This window comes from Emys orbicularis, chromosome 4 (assembly GCF_028017835.1).
Source record: "Emys orbicularis isolate rEmyOrb1 chromosome 4, rEmyOrb1.hap1, whole genome shotgun sequence".
NCBI lineage: Eukaryota > Metazoa > Chordata > Testudines > Emydidae > Emys > Emys orbicularis.
In genome coordinates, this window is record NC_088686.1 from 107,520,252 (window position 1) to 107,538,232 (window position 17,981).

Sequence of the window (17,981 nt, forward strand, 5' to 3'; positions counted from 1 at the left end):
CTGTCTACTTACAAGTTTGAAATATGAGAGACTTGTTCAGAAAGATGGGGAGAACCTGGATTGATGTCTGGTCCCTCTCAGTCCCAAGAGCGAACAACCCCCAAAACAAAGAGCACAAACAAAAGCCTTCCCCCCCCCGCCCAAGATTTGAAAGTATCTTGTCCCCTTATTGGTCCTTTGGGTCAGGTGTCAGCCAGGTTACCTGAGCTTCTTAACCCTTTACAGGGAAAAGGATTTTGGAGTCTCTGGCCAGGAGGGATTTTATAGTACTGTACACAGGAGAGCTGTTACCCTTCCCTTTATAGTTATGACAGATGCCCCCTCCCTGAGTCTGGTTGGGCCTTTCCCACAAGTCCGAGGCATGTCAGGGTTTCAGGCTGGGCAGCGTCCCTCTTGCCCTCTCTCTCTCTCCTGTACATCCTGCTTACATGTCATGATGGTCGTACCCACTCCCTATACAGGGCGGCTCTGGGGTCTCTGTCTCCTTGCCATGTGACCCACTGGGTTGCCCCTGCACCCTCTCCTAGTCATGCTTGCCCTGTCTGTGGCACCTGTGTTCCATGAGGGTAGGCCAGAAGTTGAGACAATCACAGTCAATGACTCCAGAGCGTAGTCCCGATGGCTTCTCAGTTACAATCCTTCAACTGGCTGTCAAGCACCTTTCCTGCTCAGGAAATGCAGTTCAGTGGCTTGTCTTGGGCAAGTTCAGACATGTGTTCAACAGCTAATACAAAATGGGCTTTGTAATTTTGTACGGTCACACACACACACACACCTCTCTGACACAGGATTTCAAAGGTGTCAAGCCCAATATGAACCGGATAATTGGGGCTGCAGGGATGGGACTTCCTGAGAGGCTGATGAAGGAGTCAGTCAAACTGTTTTTCTGTGGGGATAATAGAGGGCGCCATGTGGACCCGTTTGCACCCTGCCAGAACCCCTTTCCACTGGTAGATGGTTGATATGACTCTACGGTGACATGAGCCCCCTGCTCCTGCATGTGGCCCCGTGCCCAGGGCCGGCTCTAACTTTTTTGCTGTCCCAAGCAAAAAAAAGAGTGCCACCCCGCCGTAACACCCCCCCCCCCGCGAGCACCATGCCACCCGAAGCCCGGCCCCCCCGAGCACCACGCCGCACAAGTCCCCGCCTCCCCAGCGCCACGCCTCCCAAGCCCCCCGCGCCACGCCGCCCAAGCCCCTACCCCCCCGAGTGCCACGCCGCCCAAGCCCCTGCCCCCCTGAGCGCCGCGCCGCCCGAAGCCCCCGCCCCCCGAGCGCCACGCCACCCGAAGCCCCACCCCCCCGAGCACCGCGCCGCGCAAACCCCGCCCCCCCCGAACGCCGCGCCGCCCACGCCCCCCCTCCGAGCACTGCCCGGCGGAAACAAAAACAAACAAAAACAACCCTCCAGCGCTGCCCCGCCGAACCAAAAAACCAACCAACCAAAAAAAAAAAACTGAGCACCGCCCCGCCCCAAGGTGCCGCCCCAAACACGTGCTTGGTCGGCTGGTGCCTGGAACCAGCCCTGCCCGCCCATTGCAGTCGGCTTTAGCCATCTGCACCAGAGCTGAGAGCCATACCTGGCCTGGCCAGTATGAGGCTGTGAGGGTTATAGAACCCTTGTCTCTTCTGAAATATGCCAGTGCCTGTGTCACCAGGAGCTGGTACCAAGGTCCACAGGAGCATTCTTCTCCCAGAGGTAGAGAGAGCCCCCCTTGCTAACATTATCTATTTTCCAGGCTATCAGCAGATGGCTGGTAGGTTCTTGTTCAGGGATGTGGCAAAGAGAGACCTCCCTCTCTCTGGTGCCCTCTGAGACTGGGCTCTCTAGGGAAATTCCATCCTTTTCTAGTGTATGATCAAGAGAGGGGTGGGACTTGAGACTTGGTAAAGTGGAGCCGCCCCTGAATCCTGAATGTTTAAGTCTACCATAGATGGTGGCTTATTTGCTGAGTCCTCAATTGAAAAGATGCACCAAGAGAGAAGAAAAGGCTCCTCCCATCCACAAAACTATAATAGACCTTCCAGTTCAGCACCACTGTCATTAATTCCCAGTGAGATTCCCCTCCCCACCCCTGTCTTTCTTTCCTTACTTATAATAAAGTTTCTTATTAACAGATGCCCAAGTGTGTCTGCTCAGAGATAGAAAACACTCATATGTGGAATACAGGATCAATGAGAGCTACAGATGTAAGTGGATTGAAATCCACACATGACCATGTGGTCCTCACCATCCATTACTACACCTCTGTGATTCCCCCTCCCACCTCCCCACCACTGAATAAAAGAATCTTTCTAGAAACCTACGACGGGGACTGGACAGGCAGAAGTTCTCATTTTCCTCTCTGCTTATCTCCTGCAGGTTTTGTGATTGCCATTTGACAGCTGCTTGCTGTGAGGCTCTCTCCTCTATTCTTGGTACCAAACAGACCTTGGTTGAGTTGTGCCTGGCAGGAAACAGCCTGGGAGAATCAGGAGTGAAGCTGCTGTGTGAGGGACTGAAGCATGCAAACTGCAAACTGCAGAAACTGGGGTGAGTATTTACCCTTTTTTTTTTTTCTGTAAAGGACTCCATGGAGTGTGAGGATGGTGTAAGATGTTGGCTCCCTTTAGGTACATGAAGGGGGTGTCTACATTGCAAAAAAGACCCACAGCAGCGAAGTCTCAGATCGCAGATCAACTGATCCAGGCTCATACTCCAGGACTAAAAATAACAGCGTAGATGTTCCTGCTCAGGCTGAAGCCTGGGCTCTAAGATCCACCTCCCCGTGCTGGGCTCCAGCCCAAGCAGGAATATCTACACTGCTATTTTTAGCTCTGTAGCACAAGCCCTGCAAGCCCAAGTCAGTTAATCCAGGCTCCGGGACTCGCTGCAATGTAGACATACCCAAAGATGCTCCCTCCAGCCCCTGGTGTGTCAGTGGCTCCCAACAGTCTGCTAGCCTGTCATGTTCAGTAAATGGAATTTATCAATAAATATGGGCATATTGGAGCAGTAGTTCCAATCCCCCTGAATCTGAAGAAGAAGTCATCATATATAAATGATCCCTAATGTATCCCTGGCATTTAAAACTAATGCAGAATCTTAATCACTTTGATAAAAGCCCTGTTTTATCATCATTTTAATGATTTTTAAAATAATTTTACACTTATTTTGATTCACAACTAATAAAAGCACAAGAGGCCTAGGAGCCTGAATACCCTAAATCTCCCAGTCGTCCCTTATAGACACATTTCCATGCTGGGAGCAGTGTGCGTCTCAGGGGAACTGTGGGAGGGATTCCGTCTCAGGAAGGAAGAATTTTTCCTGTAACTCCTTCATGTGCCAAGAGAGGGGGATTTGCCTGCAGCTAACCCCCCTTCAGGAGGTGCAGCATGTTCTTTTGTTTTACCCAGTCAGCTCTGCTGGCCATTACATACAGGTGTATTTTATCATGGCTCCTTTCTGCTCTTCCCTGCATCCTTTAGTGATTCTTCTGCCCCTAAGATGTTCATGGGCGGGCCCAGCACAGGACACAAGGAGAGGGAGGTGTCACCCCTTTTTGACTTGAGCATTTAGCCAAAATTTGGGGTCCTGAGTATTGTTTGTTAGATGGAGAAATTGGCGATGGATCCAGGTATCTTTGATTCAGTCTTGTTTATGAAGACTGCACACAGTCCCGTTTCCTCAAACACAGGAAGAATCAAACAGGAGGTAGTTTCTTTGCTCAACGCTCACACCTCTTTCAGCAGCACAGAGCTGCCACAAGCTCTCTCTGGGCTTTTTCTTTGGGAAACATTCCCAGTGCTTGTTCGGCTGCCTTGTTCTGCCCTTCTGTCTCTCGCTCTGTGATATTTCTGTCTGTTCTTTTCTCGCACACAGACACAATCGACCCACTGCCCTAGGTTTATTAGATTGTCATGGAAACCCCTTGTGCCACATGTAAGCTCCTGCTCCAGCCTTGCACATGGCCTGTGTTTTGGGCAGAGGCCTGTATTGGCTTCAGCTGTCTATTCCATAAAGTAGCTCAATTACTTTTTTTACATTGAATAAAAGGGAGCTTTTATTATGCCCAACCTATAAACGAGGCTTCCTGTGGCCTCCCTGCCCCTTGTGCACCTTTTGAGTAGCCCAACTCAGTGTGAACTGTAACATTCACCATTTTCAGCTCCTGCCTGGCTGAGGTGTGTCTGGCCTGTGAGGTACTCACAGCAGGAGGTGAAACTATTCTCAGCGGAGAGAAGGCACCAGTTTGTAGAAAGACCTTTGGCACACAGCCCCTCTGGGTAATAGAAAAGCATTTAGTCACTATTGTCACAATAGCCACTGCAGTAGTTGTTCTAATAATGAGTGGATATGATGATGAGGATGGATTGACCCTCATTTGGTGAGATTTAATGTTTAGGGAGTTTATGGTTCCAGTTAAACTGACCTTCTCCGTTGGATCATATGAACTGGAACCATAAACTCCCTAAACATTAAATCTCACCAAATGAGGGTCAATCCATCCTCATCATCATATCCACTCATTATACTCCACACCCGAACACAACCACTCTATGAACTTCATACCCTCATATCTCAATGTCTGTACTTTGACCCATCAACCTTTTACCCCCAATCGGGAATATTGCAGATTATGTATTCCTCATGCCACCTGATCTTAAACCAAACTTTGCACCCTTGATAATCTGTATGTTATTCCCTGATAACCACAAATTTCTATGCTCAAACTCTGTTCACTATTTTTTTTTAACATCGTCTTAATAAAATTTTTAGACCTTTGGCACACAGCCCCTCTGGGTAATAGAAAAGCATTTAGTCACTATTGTCACAATAGCCACTGCAGTAGTTGTTCTAATAATAGATGAGGCTCTCTGGGTTATGTCAGGAACCTGTGACATTCCAGCAATTGATGGGCCTAATTTTTCAATAACCAATATGCCACTTGATAACCATGTCATAGCCTTAGAAAAGGTGGCCACAGTCTTAAGATCCATTAGGGAGGCAGGACTGACTGTAAACCCCGCAGAGTGTTCGTGAGAAAGGTACATAGATGCTCCAGCGTGTAAGGCTGGAGTGTCAAACTCACTTGAAGAGGGCTGACTTCTATGGTTAATTATGGTCCTTAGGTCAGGCTATAAATACTATATTCTCTCCATGATACGCAGTGGAATGCCCCCCTCATGTCAGAGATCAAGGGAAGGCTTCGGCCTTTATGTAGTAACTAAATGTTTTGTTACTATTTATTGTTTGTTTAGTGCTTTAGTATTGCATTCATTATCAGTGGAAAAATCTGCTCACCTCTAAGTCTGCTGCTTTTCTGCCTTTGGTTTCTCTTCCTTCTCTATCCTCCCCTCTCTGCTTTCTCTTCTGCTGTCTCCTGTGTGTTCTCTGCATTTCCTTCCCTGCAGCAACTTCCAGTTCCCAACCCAGCAGGCTTCGCTCCCATCCCCTAATCCCCTCATTCCACCCACTACAATGATCAGTGATTCAGTAGTTGATGTTGGCACTGAAATGTCACTGACGAGCAATAAAGTTGATAGTGCTGTCAGATTACTGGGGGACAGGAGAGTCCCCACTCCTGAGTCATTGTTTCAGACTCTCTGCAGATTCAGGCTGACTTCACTGCATCAGTTACAAACTTGGCTCACATTGGTGATCTCTGCTGCCATGAGGGCCAGAAATTTCCTTATGTCTGTGAGACACTAAGGCCTGGTCTACACTACGAGTTTAGGTCGACTTTAGCCGCGTTAAATCGAATTAAGCCTGGACATGTTTACACGACGAAGCCCTTTCTTTCGACTTAAAGGGCCCTTTAAACCGGTTTCTTTACACCACCTCCGACGAGGGGATTAGCGATAAAATTGGCCTTAGGGGTCGGAATTGGGTTAGTGTGGACGGAATTTGACTTTATTGGCCTCCGGGAGCTATCCCACAGTGCTTCATTGTGACCGCTCTGGACAGCACTCTCAACTCAGATGCACTGGCCAGGTAGACAGGAAAAGCCCCGCGAACGTTTGAATTTCATTTCCTGTTTGCTCAGCGTGGAGAGCACAGGTGACCATGCAGAGCTCATCAGCACAGGTAACCGTGATGGAGTCCCAGTCCCAGTCCCAGTCCCAGGATCGCAAAAGAGCTCCAGCCTGGACCGAACGGGAGGTACGGGATCTGCTCGCCATCTGGGGAGATGAATCAGTGCTGGCCGAACTCCGAAGCAGTAAAAGAAATGGCAAAATATTAGAAAAGGTCTCCAAGGCCATGAAGGACAGAGGCCATAACAGGGACGCACAGCAGTGCCGCGTGAAAATTAAGGAGCTAAGGCAAGCCTACCACAAATCCAGAGAAGCAAACGGAAGGTCCGGGGCTGAGCCGCAAACATGCCGCTTCTACGCGGAGCTGCATGCCATTCTAGGGGGTGCAGCCACCACTACCCCAAGCGTGTGCTATGAGTCCCTCACTGGAGAAAGACACAGGGAAGCGGGTTCGGCGGACGAGGAAGATGAGGATGGAGAGAACATAGATAGCTCACAGCAGCAAGGAAGCGGAGAAACCGGTTTCCCCAACAGCCAGGATATGTTTATCACCCTGGACCTGGAACCAGTAACCCCCGAACTCACCCAAGACCCTGTGGGCACACAGGGGACCTCTGGTGAGTGTACCTTTGTAAATATTACACATGGTTTAAAAACAAGCGTGTTTAATGATTAATGATTAATTTGCCCTGGCAATCGCGGCCAGTAAAGCTACTGGAAAAGTCTGTTAACGTGTATGGGGATGGAGCGGAAATCCTCCAGGGACATCTCCAGAAAGCTCTCCTTCATGTACTCCCAAAGCCTTTGCAAAAGGTTTCTGGGGAGGGCTGCCTTATCCCGTCCGCCATGGTAGGACACTTTACCACACCAGGCCAGTAGCACGTAGTCTGGAATCATTGCATAACAAAGCATGGCAGCGTATGGTCCCGGTGTTTGCTGGCATGCAGACAACATCCATTCCTTATCGCTCTTTGTTATCCTCAGGAGAGTGATATCATTCACGGTCACCTGGTTGAAATGGGGCGATTTTATTAAGGGGACATTCAGAGGTGCCCCTTCCTGCTCTGCTGAACAGAAATATTCCCCGCTGTTAACCACGCGGTGGGGGGGAGGGGTGAATTGACCATCCCAGAGAATTGGGTGTGTGGGGGAGGGGAGTTAGTTAGGTTTGTGCTGCATGTTAAAGCTGAAACCGCAGCCCCTCCTTTTACATTGCAAACCCATTTTAAATGGCCAACCCAACGGGTGCTTGGTATGGTTAATGAGAGCAGTACTGTTTGAAACCATCCCCACTTGTTAACAAGGTTAAAAAAGCCAAAAGACTGTGTCTTACCATGGCTGCCTGCAAGCTGAAATCTGTGGCCTGGCACTGCGTGAGTGATCTCTCACACCAAACCGGCAGGCCCTCAATATAAGAGGAAAAATGCGACCTTGTAACGAAAGCACATGTGCTGTGTGATGTGAACATCAAAATCTAACGTGAAAGACTGTACCCATTGTTCTCTAAAATGTATCTTTTTTAACAACCTCTCCCTTCTCCTCCACCAGCGGCAAATGTTTCACCTTCACAGAGGCTAGTGAATATTAGAAAACGTAAGCGAAGGACGCGTGACGAAATGTTCACTGAACTACAGACTGCCTCCCACGCTGACAGAGCACAGCAGAATGCGTGGAGGCAGTCAATGACTGATTTTAAAAAAGCCCAATATGAGCGAGAGGAGAGGTGGCGGGCTGAAGAGCAGAGGTTGCGTGCTGAAACGCGGGCTGAAGAGGAGAAGTGGCGTCAGCTTGTAATCAGAAAGAAAGAATCGATGCTCCGGCTGCTGGAGCATCAAAGTGATATGCTCCTGCGTATGGTTGAGCTGCAGGAAAGGCAGCAGGAGCAGAGACCGCCGCTACAGCCCCTCTGTAACCAACAGCCCTCCTCCCCAAGTCCCATTGCCTCCTCACCCAGACGCCCAAGAACACGGTGGGGGGGCCTCCGGCCACCCAGTCACTCCAGCCTAGATGATTTCCAGTGCAATAAGTTTTAAAGTTTTAAAGTGCAGTGTGTCCTTTTCCTTCCCTCCTCCCCCACCCATCCCGGGCTACCTTTGCAATTATCCCCCTAGTTGTGTGCTGAATTAATAAAGAATGCATGAATGTGAAGTAACAATGACTTTATTGCCTCTGCAAGTGGTGCTTGAAGAGGGGAGGGTAGGGGAGGGTGGAGTGCTTGGTTTACAGGGTAGTAGAGTTAACCGGGTGGGTGGGGGGGCTGCGATTTCATCAAGGAGAAACAAACAGAAGTTTCACACCGTAGCCTGGCCAGTCACAAAACTAGTTTTCAAAGCTTCTCTGATGCGCACCGCGCCCTGCTGTGCTGCTCTAACCGACCTGGTGTCTGGCTGCGCGTAATCAGCGGCCAGGCGATTTGTCTCTACCTCCCACCCCGCCATAAATGTCTCCCCCTTACTCTCACAGATATTGTGGAGCACACAGCAAGCAGCAATAACAATGGGGATATTCTTTTCGCTAAGGTCTGAGCGAGTCAGTAAGCTGCGCCAGCGCGCTTTTAAACGCCCAAATGCACATTCCACCACCATTCGGCACTTGTTCAGCCTGTAGTTGAACAGGTCCTGACTCCTGTCCAGGCTGCCTGTGTACGGCTTCATGAACCATGGCATTAAGGGGTAGGCTGGGTCCCCAAGGATCACGATAGGCATTTCAACATCCCCAACGGTTATTTTCTGGTCCGGGAAGAAAGTCCCTTCCTCCAGCTTTCGAAACAGAACAGAGTGCCTGAAGACGCGAGCATCATGTACCCTTCCCGGCCAGCCCACGTTGATGTCGGTGAAACGTCCCTTGTGATCCACCAGGGCTTGCAGCAGCATTGAAAAGTACCCCTTGCGGTTTATGTACTCGGTGGCTTGGTGCGCCGGTGCCAAGATAGGGATATGGGTTCCGTCTATCGCCCCACCACAGTTTGGGAATCCCATTGCAGCAAAGCCATCCACTATGTCCTGCACGTTTCCCAGAGTCACTACCCTTGATATCACCAGGTCTCTCATTGCCCTGGCAACTTGGATCACAGCAGCCCCCACAGTAGATTTGCCCACTCCAAATTGATTCCCGACTGACCGGTAGCTGTCTGGCGTTGCACGCTTCCACAGGGCTATCGCCACTCGCTTCTCAACTGTGAGGGCTGCTCTCATCCTGGTATTCTGGCACTTCAGGGCAGGGGAAAGCAAGTCACAAAGTTCCATGAAAGTGCCCTTACGCATGCGAAAGTTTCACAGCCACTGGGCATCGTCCCAGACCTGCAACACGATGCGGTCCCACCAGTCGGTGCTTGTTTCCCGGGCCCAGAATCGGCGTTCCACGGCATGAACCTGCCCCAGTAACACCATGATTTCCACATTGCTGGGGCCTGTGCCTTGTGAGAGGTCCATGTCAATTTCCTCATCACTATCGTCACCGCGCTGCAATCGCCTCCTCCTCAGCTGGTCCTGGTTTTGCTTTGGCATGTCCAGGCTCTGCATATACTCCAGGACAATGCGCGTGGTGTTCATAGTGCTCATAATTGCCGCTGTGATCTGAGCGGGCTCCATGATCCCAGTGCTAGCTATGGCGTCTGGTCTGAAAAAAGGCGCGAAACTAGTATCTAAAGACCAGGGGAAGAAGGGAGGGAGGGAGGGAGGGGCGAGTGACGACATGGCGTACAGGTACAGGGAATTAAAATCAAGAAAGGTGGCTGTGCATCAGGGAGAAATATAAACAACTGTCACACAGAATGCCCACCCCCCAGAGATTGAACTCCTAAGCCTGGGTTTAGCGGGCCGTTGATTTGACGGAGGGAGGGGGGAAGGAAATGAATACAGAACAAATCTATTTTTTACATCTTAAGACGATAGTGCAGCATGACTGATAGCCCTCGGCATTTTCTGGGTGCTTGGCAGCAAATACTGGGCGCGTACCAGTATGATGATGATGGATACCAATCATAATATACTATTTATTGCCAAAAGGCAAGGGGTTGCTGCTGTGTAGCAATGTAACCCTCCGTGTGCCAGCCACATCTCTGCCAGCACCCAGATCGCCCTCGGCCTTTTCTGGGTGCTTAGCAGACAATACTTGGCAGAAAATAGTATACTACGACTGGTAGCCATCATTGTCCAACGAGGACGGTTAAAGGCAAGGGGTTGCTGCTGTGTAGCAATGTAGCCCCACGTGTGCCAGCCATATGTCTGCCAGCACCCAGATCGCCCTCGGCCTCTTCTGGGTGCTCAGCAGACAATACTTGGCAGGAAATAATATACTATGACTGATATCCATGATTGTCCGACGAGGACGGTTACCAGTCGTAATAAACCATCTACTGCCAAAAGGCAAGGGGCTGGTGCAATGCAGCCCTACGGCTGCCAGCCCCACAGCTACCAGCATCCTGATTGCCGATGAAGGCTACCACTCATGCTGCACCGTCTACCGCCAAAAGGCAGTTAGCTGCTGCTGCTGTGTAGCAATGCAGTCCCATGTCTGCCGGCACCCGGAAGACATATGGTGACGGTGAGCTGAGCTGAGCGGGCTCCATGCTTGGCGTGGTATGTTGTCTGCACAGGTAACCCAGGTAAAAAGGCGCGAATCTATTGTCTGCCGTTGCTGTGACGGCGGGGGAGGGGCCTGACGCAATGTACCCAGAACCCCCCGCGGCACTGTTTTGCATCATTCGGGCATTGCGATCTCAACCCATAATTCCAATGGGCGCCGGAGACTGCCGGAGACTGCGGGAACTGTGGGATAGGTACCCATAGTGCAATGCACCGGAAGTCGACGCTAGCCTCGGTACTGTGGACGCGGTCCGTCGACTTCATGCACTTAGAGCATTTTATGTGGGGACACACACAATCGGCTGCATACAACCGGTTTCTATAAAACCGGCTTCTATAAATCCGACCTAATTTTGTAGTGTAGACATAGCCTAAAACAGCCTGTAGGTCAGATCCAGCCTACATTACTTACGTTTGAAACTTCTGGGGGATCTGAGCCCAGCTTCCTGCCTCCCATGTGTAAACCAGAATACTAAATACCTGACGGAGTGGGGGGATGAGAACTCCCACTGAGATGAATGGAGCAGTTCACACCTCTCGGAGCTATTGTTTCAGGCTGTTTTCATCTCCATGCGGTGTTCTCATTCAGCTGAGAATGTCCCATTGAGATGAATGGGCCACTTCACACCTCTCTGCGCCTACTATGCTGCTGATGGATGTGTAGAGCCCCTTCCTCATACACTAGGCCCACATTTGGGGTTCCTCACAGCCACACCACATAAGAACATAAGAACAGCAATACTGGGTCAGGCCAAAGGTCCATCTAGCCCAGTATCCTGTCTTCCGACAGTGGCCAATGCCTGGTGCTTCAGAGGAAATGAACAGAACAGGTCATCAAGTGATCTATTCCCTGTCGCCCATTCCCAGCTTCTGGCAAATAGAGGCAAGGCACTTCCCATGGCCCCTCCAAGCTCAGCGAGAAAAAGTTTTGAACGGTTTCACAGCTGCATTTCAGGATTCACCAGCCCACTGAAAATGCAGCCACGCTCTACCCTCACCTTCAGCTTAGCTGAACACACACTTGTGGAACACAGGCTAATGGACATAACAGATGCACATAGAAGGACCCCAGTGTAAACTTCTCTTTTACAATCCCACTGCTGCCAACACCAAGGTTAAGATTCATCGCTGAGCTTCTAAGAGGTGCAGCAAAGATCTCACATTCCAGAGGGAGGGTGGAGCTAAGTGGATTTAAACCATCTTTATGCCTCCCAGATTCAGGGCAGCTCCAGGTATTGGAATGGTTCCCTAGTGTAAACTAGAGCAGCTCCGAGATGCCCAGGCTGCTAATGGACAACTCTGCAGTTTGCAACAGATGAGAATCCCAGTAGCTGGCAAAGCAGAGTAATTGTTCTAAAGGAAAAGTGATTTTGATTCTGGAATAGTGTGTCCACACAGGGAGCAGTTCTGGTCAATGTCCTTGTATAGATAAGCCCTCAGTATCTAGCCATCATGTTTAAGGCCTGATCTACACTTAAAATTTAGGTCAACATAGCTACGTGACACCAGAGGTGTGGAAAAGTCAATTAAAATTAAAATAAATTAAAAATTCAACCCCTGGTGTAAATGCAGCTAGATTGATACAAGAGGACAATATATCTTCAGTTTGTCTATTTTGGTCATAGTCTCCTTGATCTGGGTGATATTTCTTTCTAAAGCACTGAGACTTTTAGTCTACAAGAAAGAGAAACTCTAATTTACAACTGGCTTCCTATATAATTCCCTTATTCTTCATTTTTCACACCAGTCTCTATTCATTTGTTTATTGATACGTTGCAAATCCTTAAATTAAGGGTCATGGCGACTATGGTAAAGGCTTCTTGGCTTTCCACGCTGGAATTTCTATTGAGAAGAGAGTACCGGCTAGACAGACGTGCTCATTCTCTAATGTGTGCATCTATCTCTTTCAGATTGAAGGCTTGTAAACTCTCAGCTGCTTGTTGTGGGGAGCTCTCTTCTGCTCTCAGCAACAACCAGTTGCTGACAGATCTGGACCTGAGTAATAATCAACTGGGAGCCATGGGAATGCAGCTGCTGTGTGAAGGACTGAAACAGCCAAACTGCAAACTGCAGAGACTAGTGTAAGTATTGACCAGTTTCCTTTATGTACAGACCTTGGCAGGAGGTGTGATGGGGTATGATAAACTTCCTGCAGGTACGAGGTGAGGCTAAAATCTGAGTCTCTCCTATTCATGCCTCAGCTGGGGATACTTTCTCCCCACCCCCAAGCATGTGAGAGCAAGAAGGAGGCACTACCCAGGAGGACCCTTTCAGTGAAGGAAAATCACCACCTGCAATCCAGGACAGCTCTGATCCCTCTGTGAACAATTTCTCCTCATGTTCAGTCACCCCCGCATCCACTTCTCATCCCTCTCCCCTGGTCTGTATGGTAGGTGGTGGGAGGGACAGGAACAGTCTCTATCCCTGAAGCTGAATGACATGCCCTCCTAGAGCACCGTCTAGCTGAGGATCTCAAAGCACTTACAGAGCTGAGGGAATTCACCTCCCACCCCCTTGAGCCAACTGGAGACAAAAGAATATAAGATTCATTTAAGTCCGTTCCTGCTGCCTTGATCCCCTCCTGCTCCTCCCTCTGTCCCGAACCTCCCCCACCATCTACGCTTGTGACCTCCCTGTTGATTTTTACTTCCTCATGTCCTCCCACCTACACCCAGGCTGCCATTGAATCTTCTCTGTTCGCCATCCCATGTCCTCCCATCATTGTTCAGCCTGATGAAAGCAGTTTTTGCTGCACACAACATCCCAATACTAAGGTGCTCCCCCACCCCATCTCCAAGTTTTACTGTTGACTCCAACAAGAACAGGATTTGTCACCATTCTGCAAACCCTGACAGTAAAAAGCTTCAAAAATCCCCTCACCTGTGGACAGGAGGAGGTTCTCCATCAGCCTTGGCATGCCATGTCTGTTCTGTGTCTAGGCTTAAAATCCAGCTGGATATTGCCAATGGACAGGTAAAGTTGGATGCAACTGTTCAGTAGCTGCTTGACTAGATTGCTCAGAAACAGGAGACCTGATGATACCGGGCATTCGTTTGTAAGGCTGGTTGTATCAAGCAATGGATTCTTAAGTCCTGGCCAGGTTACTGCATGCTCCAGGTTGGGGGAGCAGATTTCTATCCTCAAAAGCAGACGATGACAGTATTTGTTAGTAGGGGTTCTAGATGCTCTTGCTCAGAGCCGTTCCTAGGGTACAGCGAATCGGGGCGACCGCTCTGGGCCCCGCACTTTGGGGGGCCCTGCGGGCCAGAGCAATTGGCCAGCGCGTTCGCTCCCAGAAGTGACGGGTCGGTCCCGGAAGTGATGGATTCATCACATCCACCCCGGGCCCTGCACCCCCCTAGGGATGGCCCTGCTCTTGCTGTCCTGCACTAGCCACAGAGATCAAGGATCGGAGTCATAGGCAGAGGCTCAGATTTCCTCTAGCATCTCTAGGATTCCTGTTCTGTGAATGAACAGAATTCTGAGGAGGGTGTTGTGTTGTCCCTGAGGGCCATAGAGGCCATCTTGGATGTGGAAGATCTTCTCTGTGAAGTGGGTACAGTTCCTCACGCTGAGTGGTGCTGGGCTCTGGAGCTAGGAGACATCTAGGTTAGCAATGTTATTGACAATCCAGAATAGTTCTGTGGGGTGTGACTTGGGGCGTGTCTACACAGCCCTGCAGTTCAGACTACAGGGGTGTGAAGTGCAGCATGCACCGAAGTGTTGTGTTATAACTCCCCCATATAGACAATGCAGGTGCAAACAAAAAGGTACCTAGTGCATCCTAACATAGTCCTGTTTGAAGAGGACTATGTTAACACAAGCTAGGTACCTCTTAGTTCACACTAGGACCATCCACATTGGGGAGCTGCATGCACCAGAATGCTGTGCTGTTGCAATTCACACCTCCATAGTCCAACTGCATCGATGTTGCCTTGGTGGTTGCTATGGAAGAGGAGAAGGAGGATCTCTTTGCCTGTTCCTTGGCCATGGAGGAGACTAAGAAGAATTCGTTGTTCAGAAATCTGTTTCTTCTTGAGTGTTCTCAACACTGACACTTGGGTTTTCTTGCCTCCTTGCATCATCTGTCACAGGAAGAAGAAACCACAAAGCTCTGTGAGGGCCATACGGGAAGGAAGTGCTTCAGAACCAAAGTATTCATGGCTGTGGTCAGTCAGTGACTGTGATGTCTCACTGGTTCTTCTAGTCCTTAGCTGCTGGGCTAGGGCATCAGTGCTTTGTGGGTCTAACTGGATCAATGAGCTCTCTAGTATGGACCATGATGTTAAGACCGTCTTGCCTGGAAATTAATTAATTAATAGGCAGCAGATTTAAAACAAACACAAGGAAGTATGTTTTTCACACAATGCACAGTCAACTTGTGGAACTCCTTGCTAGAGGATGTTGTGAAGACCAAGACTATAACAGGGTTCAAAAAAGAACTAGATAAATTCATGGAAGATAGGTCCACCAATGGCTATTAGCCAGGATGGGCAGGGATGATGTCCCTAGCCTCTGTTGGCCAGAAGCTGAGAATGGGCAACAGGGGATGGAGCACTTGATGATTACCTGTTCTGTTCATTCCCTCTGGGGCACCTGTCACAAGACAGGATACTGGGCTAGATGGACCTTTGCTCTGACCCAGTATGGCCATTCTTATGTTCTTTCTCTTTTGGAGGTGGTAATCTGACTGGCATCAGGGAGTGATCCACGTTCATTATAAAGGTCAGGATGTAACCAGCTGTGTGTGTGTTTAAGGCCTAGAGACTGCCTGTGAGAATCCAAAGGTGAACAGGGCAAATAGAAAGTTTTGTGCATTGGATCAGATGCATTGTCAGTGTGAATCGTTAAGCCTCCAAGAATGATGAGCCTCAGGAACTGCATCACCATGTCAGCCAGTGTCTCTGTCAGCTCCTCCAGAAAACTTGAGCTCTCTGTAGGTAATAGATCTGTGCTACTGGGATGTCTTATTGGTCTTGTCATTGGTCTCTCAGATTAAGTAGATGCACTCAAGGGATTTTGTTACAAAGCAGTTTCTTTTGCATTTGAAGCTGGATAGCAATAAAATTGGCTCTCTGCCGGGGGAACTGCCTAGTCTGGGTCTGTAGGGCCCTGTGTCAGCTGATAGGATGAAATGATCCAGCTCCCAGCCTGCAGTGTCAGATAGCCAGGCTCTGGGGATGCAGACCAGGTCAGGGATCTAATCCAAGCTGATAAGGGCTTTTAAGCCACTAACCTTCCTTTGTTCAACACAAGCTTTGATCCTGAGGTGTGCCTGTGTCTGTAGTAATTTTGTGTGCCGTGGCTGAAACTCATTTGCACTGGATTGGTGGCTGGTGCTTAGAGTAATGCTTTCCAGAGGCTGGCTTATATTTCTTGTGTGTCTTGCATGTAAACCTTGGATTGGAGTGGAAAAGTCTCATATCCATGAGACACTCCCACAGTCTTTTGCCCACACGAAGGCTACGTCTGCACTCGGAGCTGGGGGTGTGATTCCCAGAGTGACTAGACACACTCGCACTAGCTCTCATCGACCCAGCGTGCTAAATATAGTGATGTAGCTATGGCAGCGTGAGCAGCAGCATGAGCTAGCTGTTCCAAGTATGTATCCATGGGGCGGGTGGCAGGAGTTCACCTCCCCACAGCTCTTCATGGCTTTTGCATTTTTGCTTGGGTAGCTCCAGGCCTTGGGTAGACAGGTTCCTGAATTTTCTGGACACAGTTCCTCAGATCAGATACTGTGGTTGGACCCCTCATCACTGCCCCTAGTGTCTATCCATTGATAAGTAGCTCTCTGCCCTAGGCTACATCTACACTACAGGGGGGGGTCGATTTAAGATACGCAAATTCAGCTACGCGAATAGCGTAGCTGAATTCGGCGTATCGCAGCCGACTTACCCCGCTGTGAGGACGGCGGCAAAATCGACCTCCGCGGCTTCCCGTCGACGGCTCTTACTACCACCTTCGCTGGTGGAGTAAGAGCGTCGATTCGGGGATCGATTGTCGCGTCCTGATGGGACGCGATAAATCGATCCCCGAGAGGTCAATTTCTACCCGCCCATTCCGGCGGGTAGTGTAGACCAGGCCCTAGAAGCCTTAGGCTATGTCTGCAGTTGGAGCTGGGGGTGTGTGATTCCCAGCTCATGTACACACATGCATGCTAGTGCTGATCTGAGCTACTGCACTAAAAATAGTAGCGTAGCCGTGGTAGCACGGGCAGCGGTGAGCAGTGGCATGAACTAGCCATGGCCACCCAGACATTTTTGAAAAGTTAGGTGCAATTTCCTTTATTTTAGAAGCTTTTCATATGTTTCAAAGTCAGAATGCTGTGCAATAAAAATAATGTAATAAAATAATCAATAATACAAGCACAGCGGGTGTTCATCTGGACTTCTGTGCTAGGATAACTTGCTAGTACATCAGGTAATGTACTGCAAAAACAGATGTGCATCAAAACCACAGGACCCCAAAATATATATGATTATTTCAGGTAGATGCAAGCATGAAATATTCTAAAACCCAACACCAACACTGGGGAAAAACTTGTGGAGGGAGTGCTAGCAATTCTATAATTAAGTTTGCATTCAGATTTGCAATTAAAGGAGGACTGAAAACCCATTATTTTACAGTAAAGATTTTGAGGTAAACAAAAATCAGGTTATTCCCTCCTCTAATCTCCAGACAAATGGACTCCCAAGCCCGCCTACCATTCCTAACTAGGCTACAGAGACCCCGTAGTCCTATGGAGTCATGGTGTCTGATATATAACATTGTTGCCATCTCATGATTTTATCACAAATTTTGATATTTGATGGTTTTTCTTAAAGTCACAGCTTCTGGAGTCATGTGAATAAGTGAGCCCCTCACTTTTTAAAAATGAAAGCTAAGTTTCTAGCCCTTGTGGTTACAGAGAGAGCCTGAAAACACAAACCCTAAAGTCTCAAAAAACAGAAGACAAAGAAAAAGAACCCAAAATGTATTTGTAAAAAAAATCCCCTGAATTCTAAGCTGATATTGTGACTTTTTGGAGCCTGACTCATAATTTTGGAACTTTTGGGGTTGGCCACATGCCATGAGTGTATTTTATTGCAACGTTTTGGGATCAAACTTGATATAAAATAATGTAACAGAGTGTCACTAGGTCTTCCCTTTACTATTTTTAGTTTTTCTCTGCTTGAATGTTTTCTTCTCTCCTTTTCTCTCTGACTCTTTTTTCCTCATTGTTTTGTAGTGTCTCTTTTTACCCTCCAATTAACTTCTCTCTTCTGATATTTTCCACCCTCCAAACTTCTACGTCCATCTTCCCCATTTTCCTCCTCCTAAGCCTTTCCTAGAGCCTTCCCTGAAACTTCACTTTCTCTCTTTCTCTATAGTGCAAGCA

At 48.9% G+C, this 17,981-nt stretch overlaps 1 protein-coding gene across 1 annotated transcript in view; it reads left to right on the forward strand.

The window, feature by feature from the left end:
- LOC135877783 (NACHT, LRR and PYD domains-containing protein 3-like) overlaps positions 1–17,981 on the forward strand; it is a 65,260-nt gene that overhangs the window by 31,409 nt on the left and 15,870 nt on the right. The window contains exons 4-5 of the mRNA XM_065403335.1: positions 2,362–2,532; positions 12,511–12,681. Of these exons, the coding sequence (XP_065259407.1) occupies positions 2,362–2,532; positions 12,511–12,681 (342 nt within the window). The remainder of the gene's footprint in view (positions 1–2,361; positions 2,533–12,510; positions 12,682–17,981) is intronic.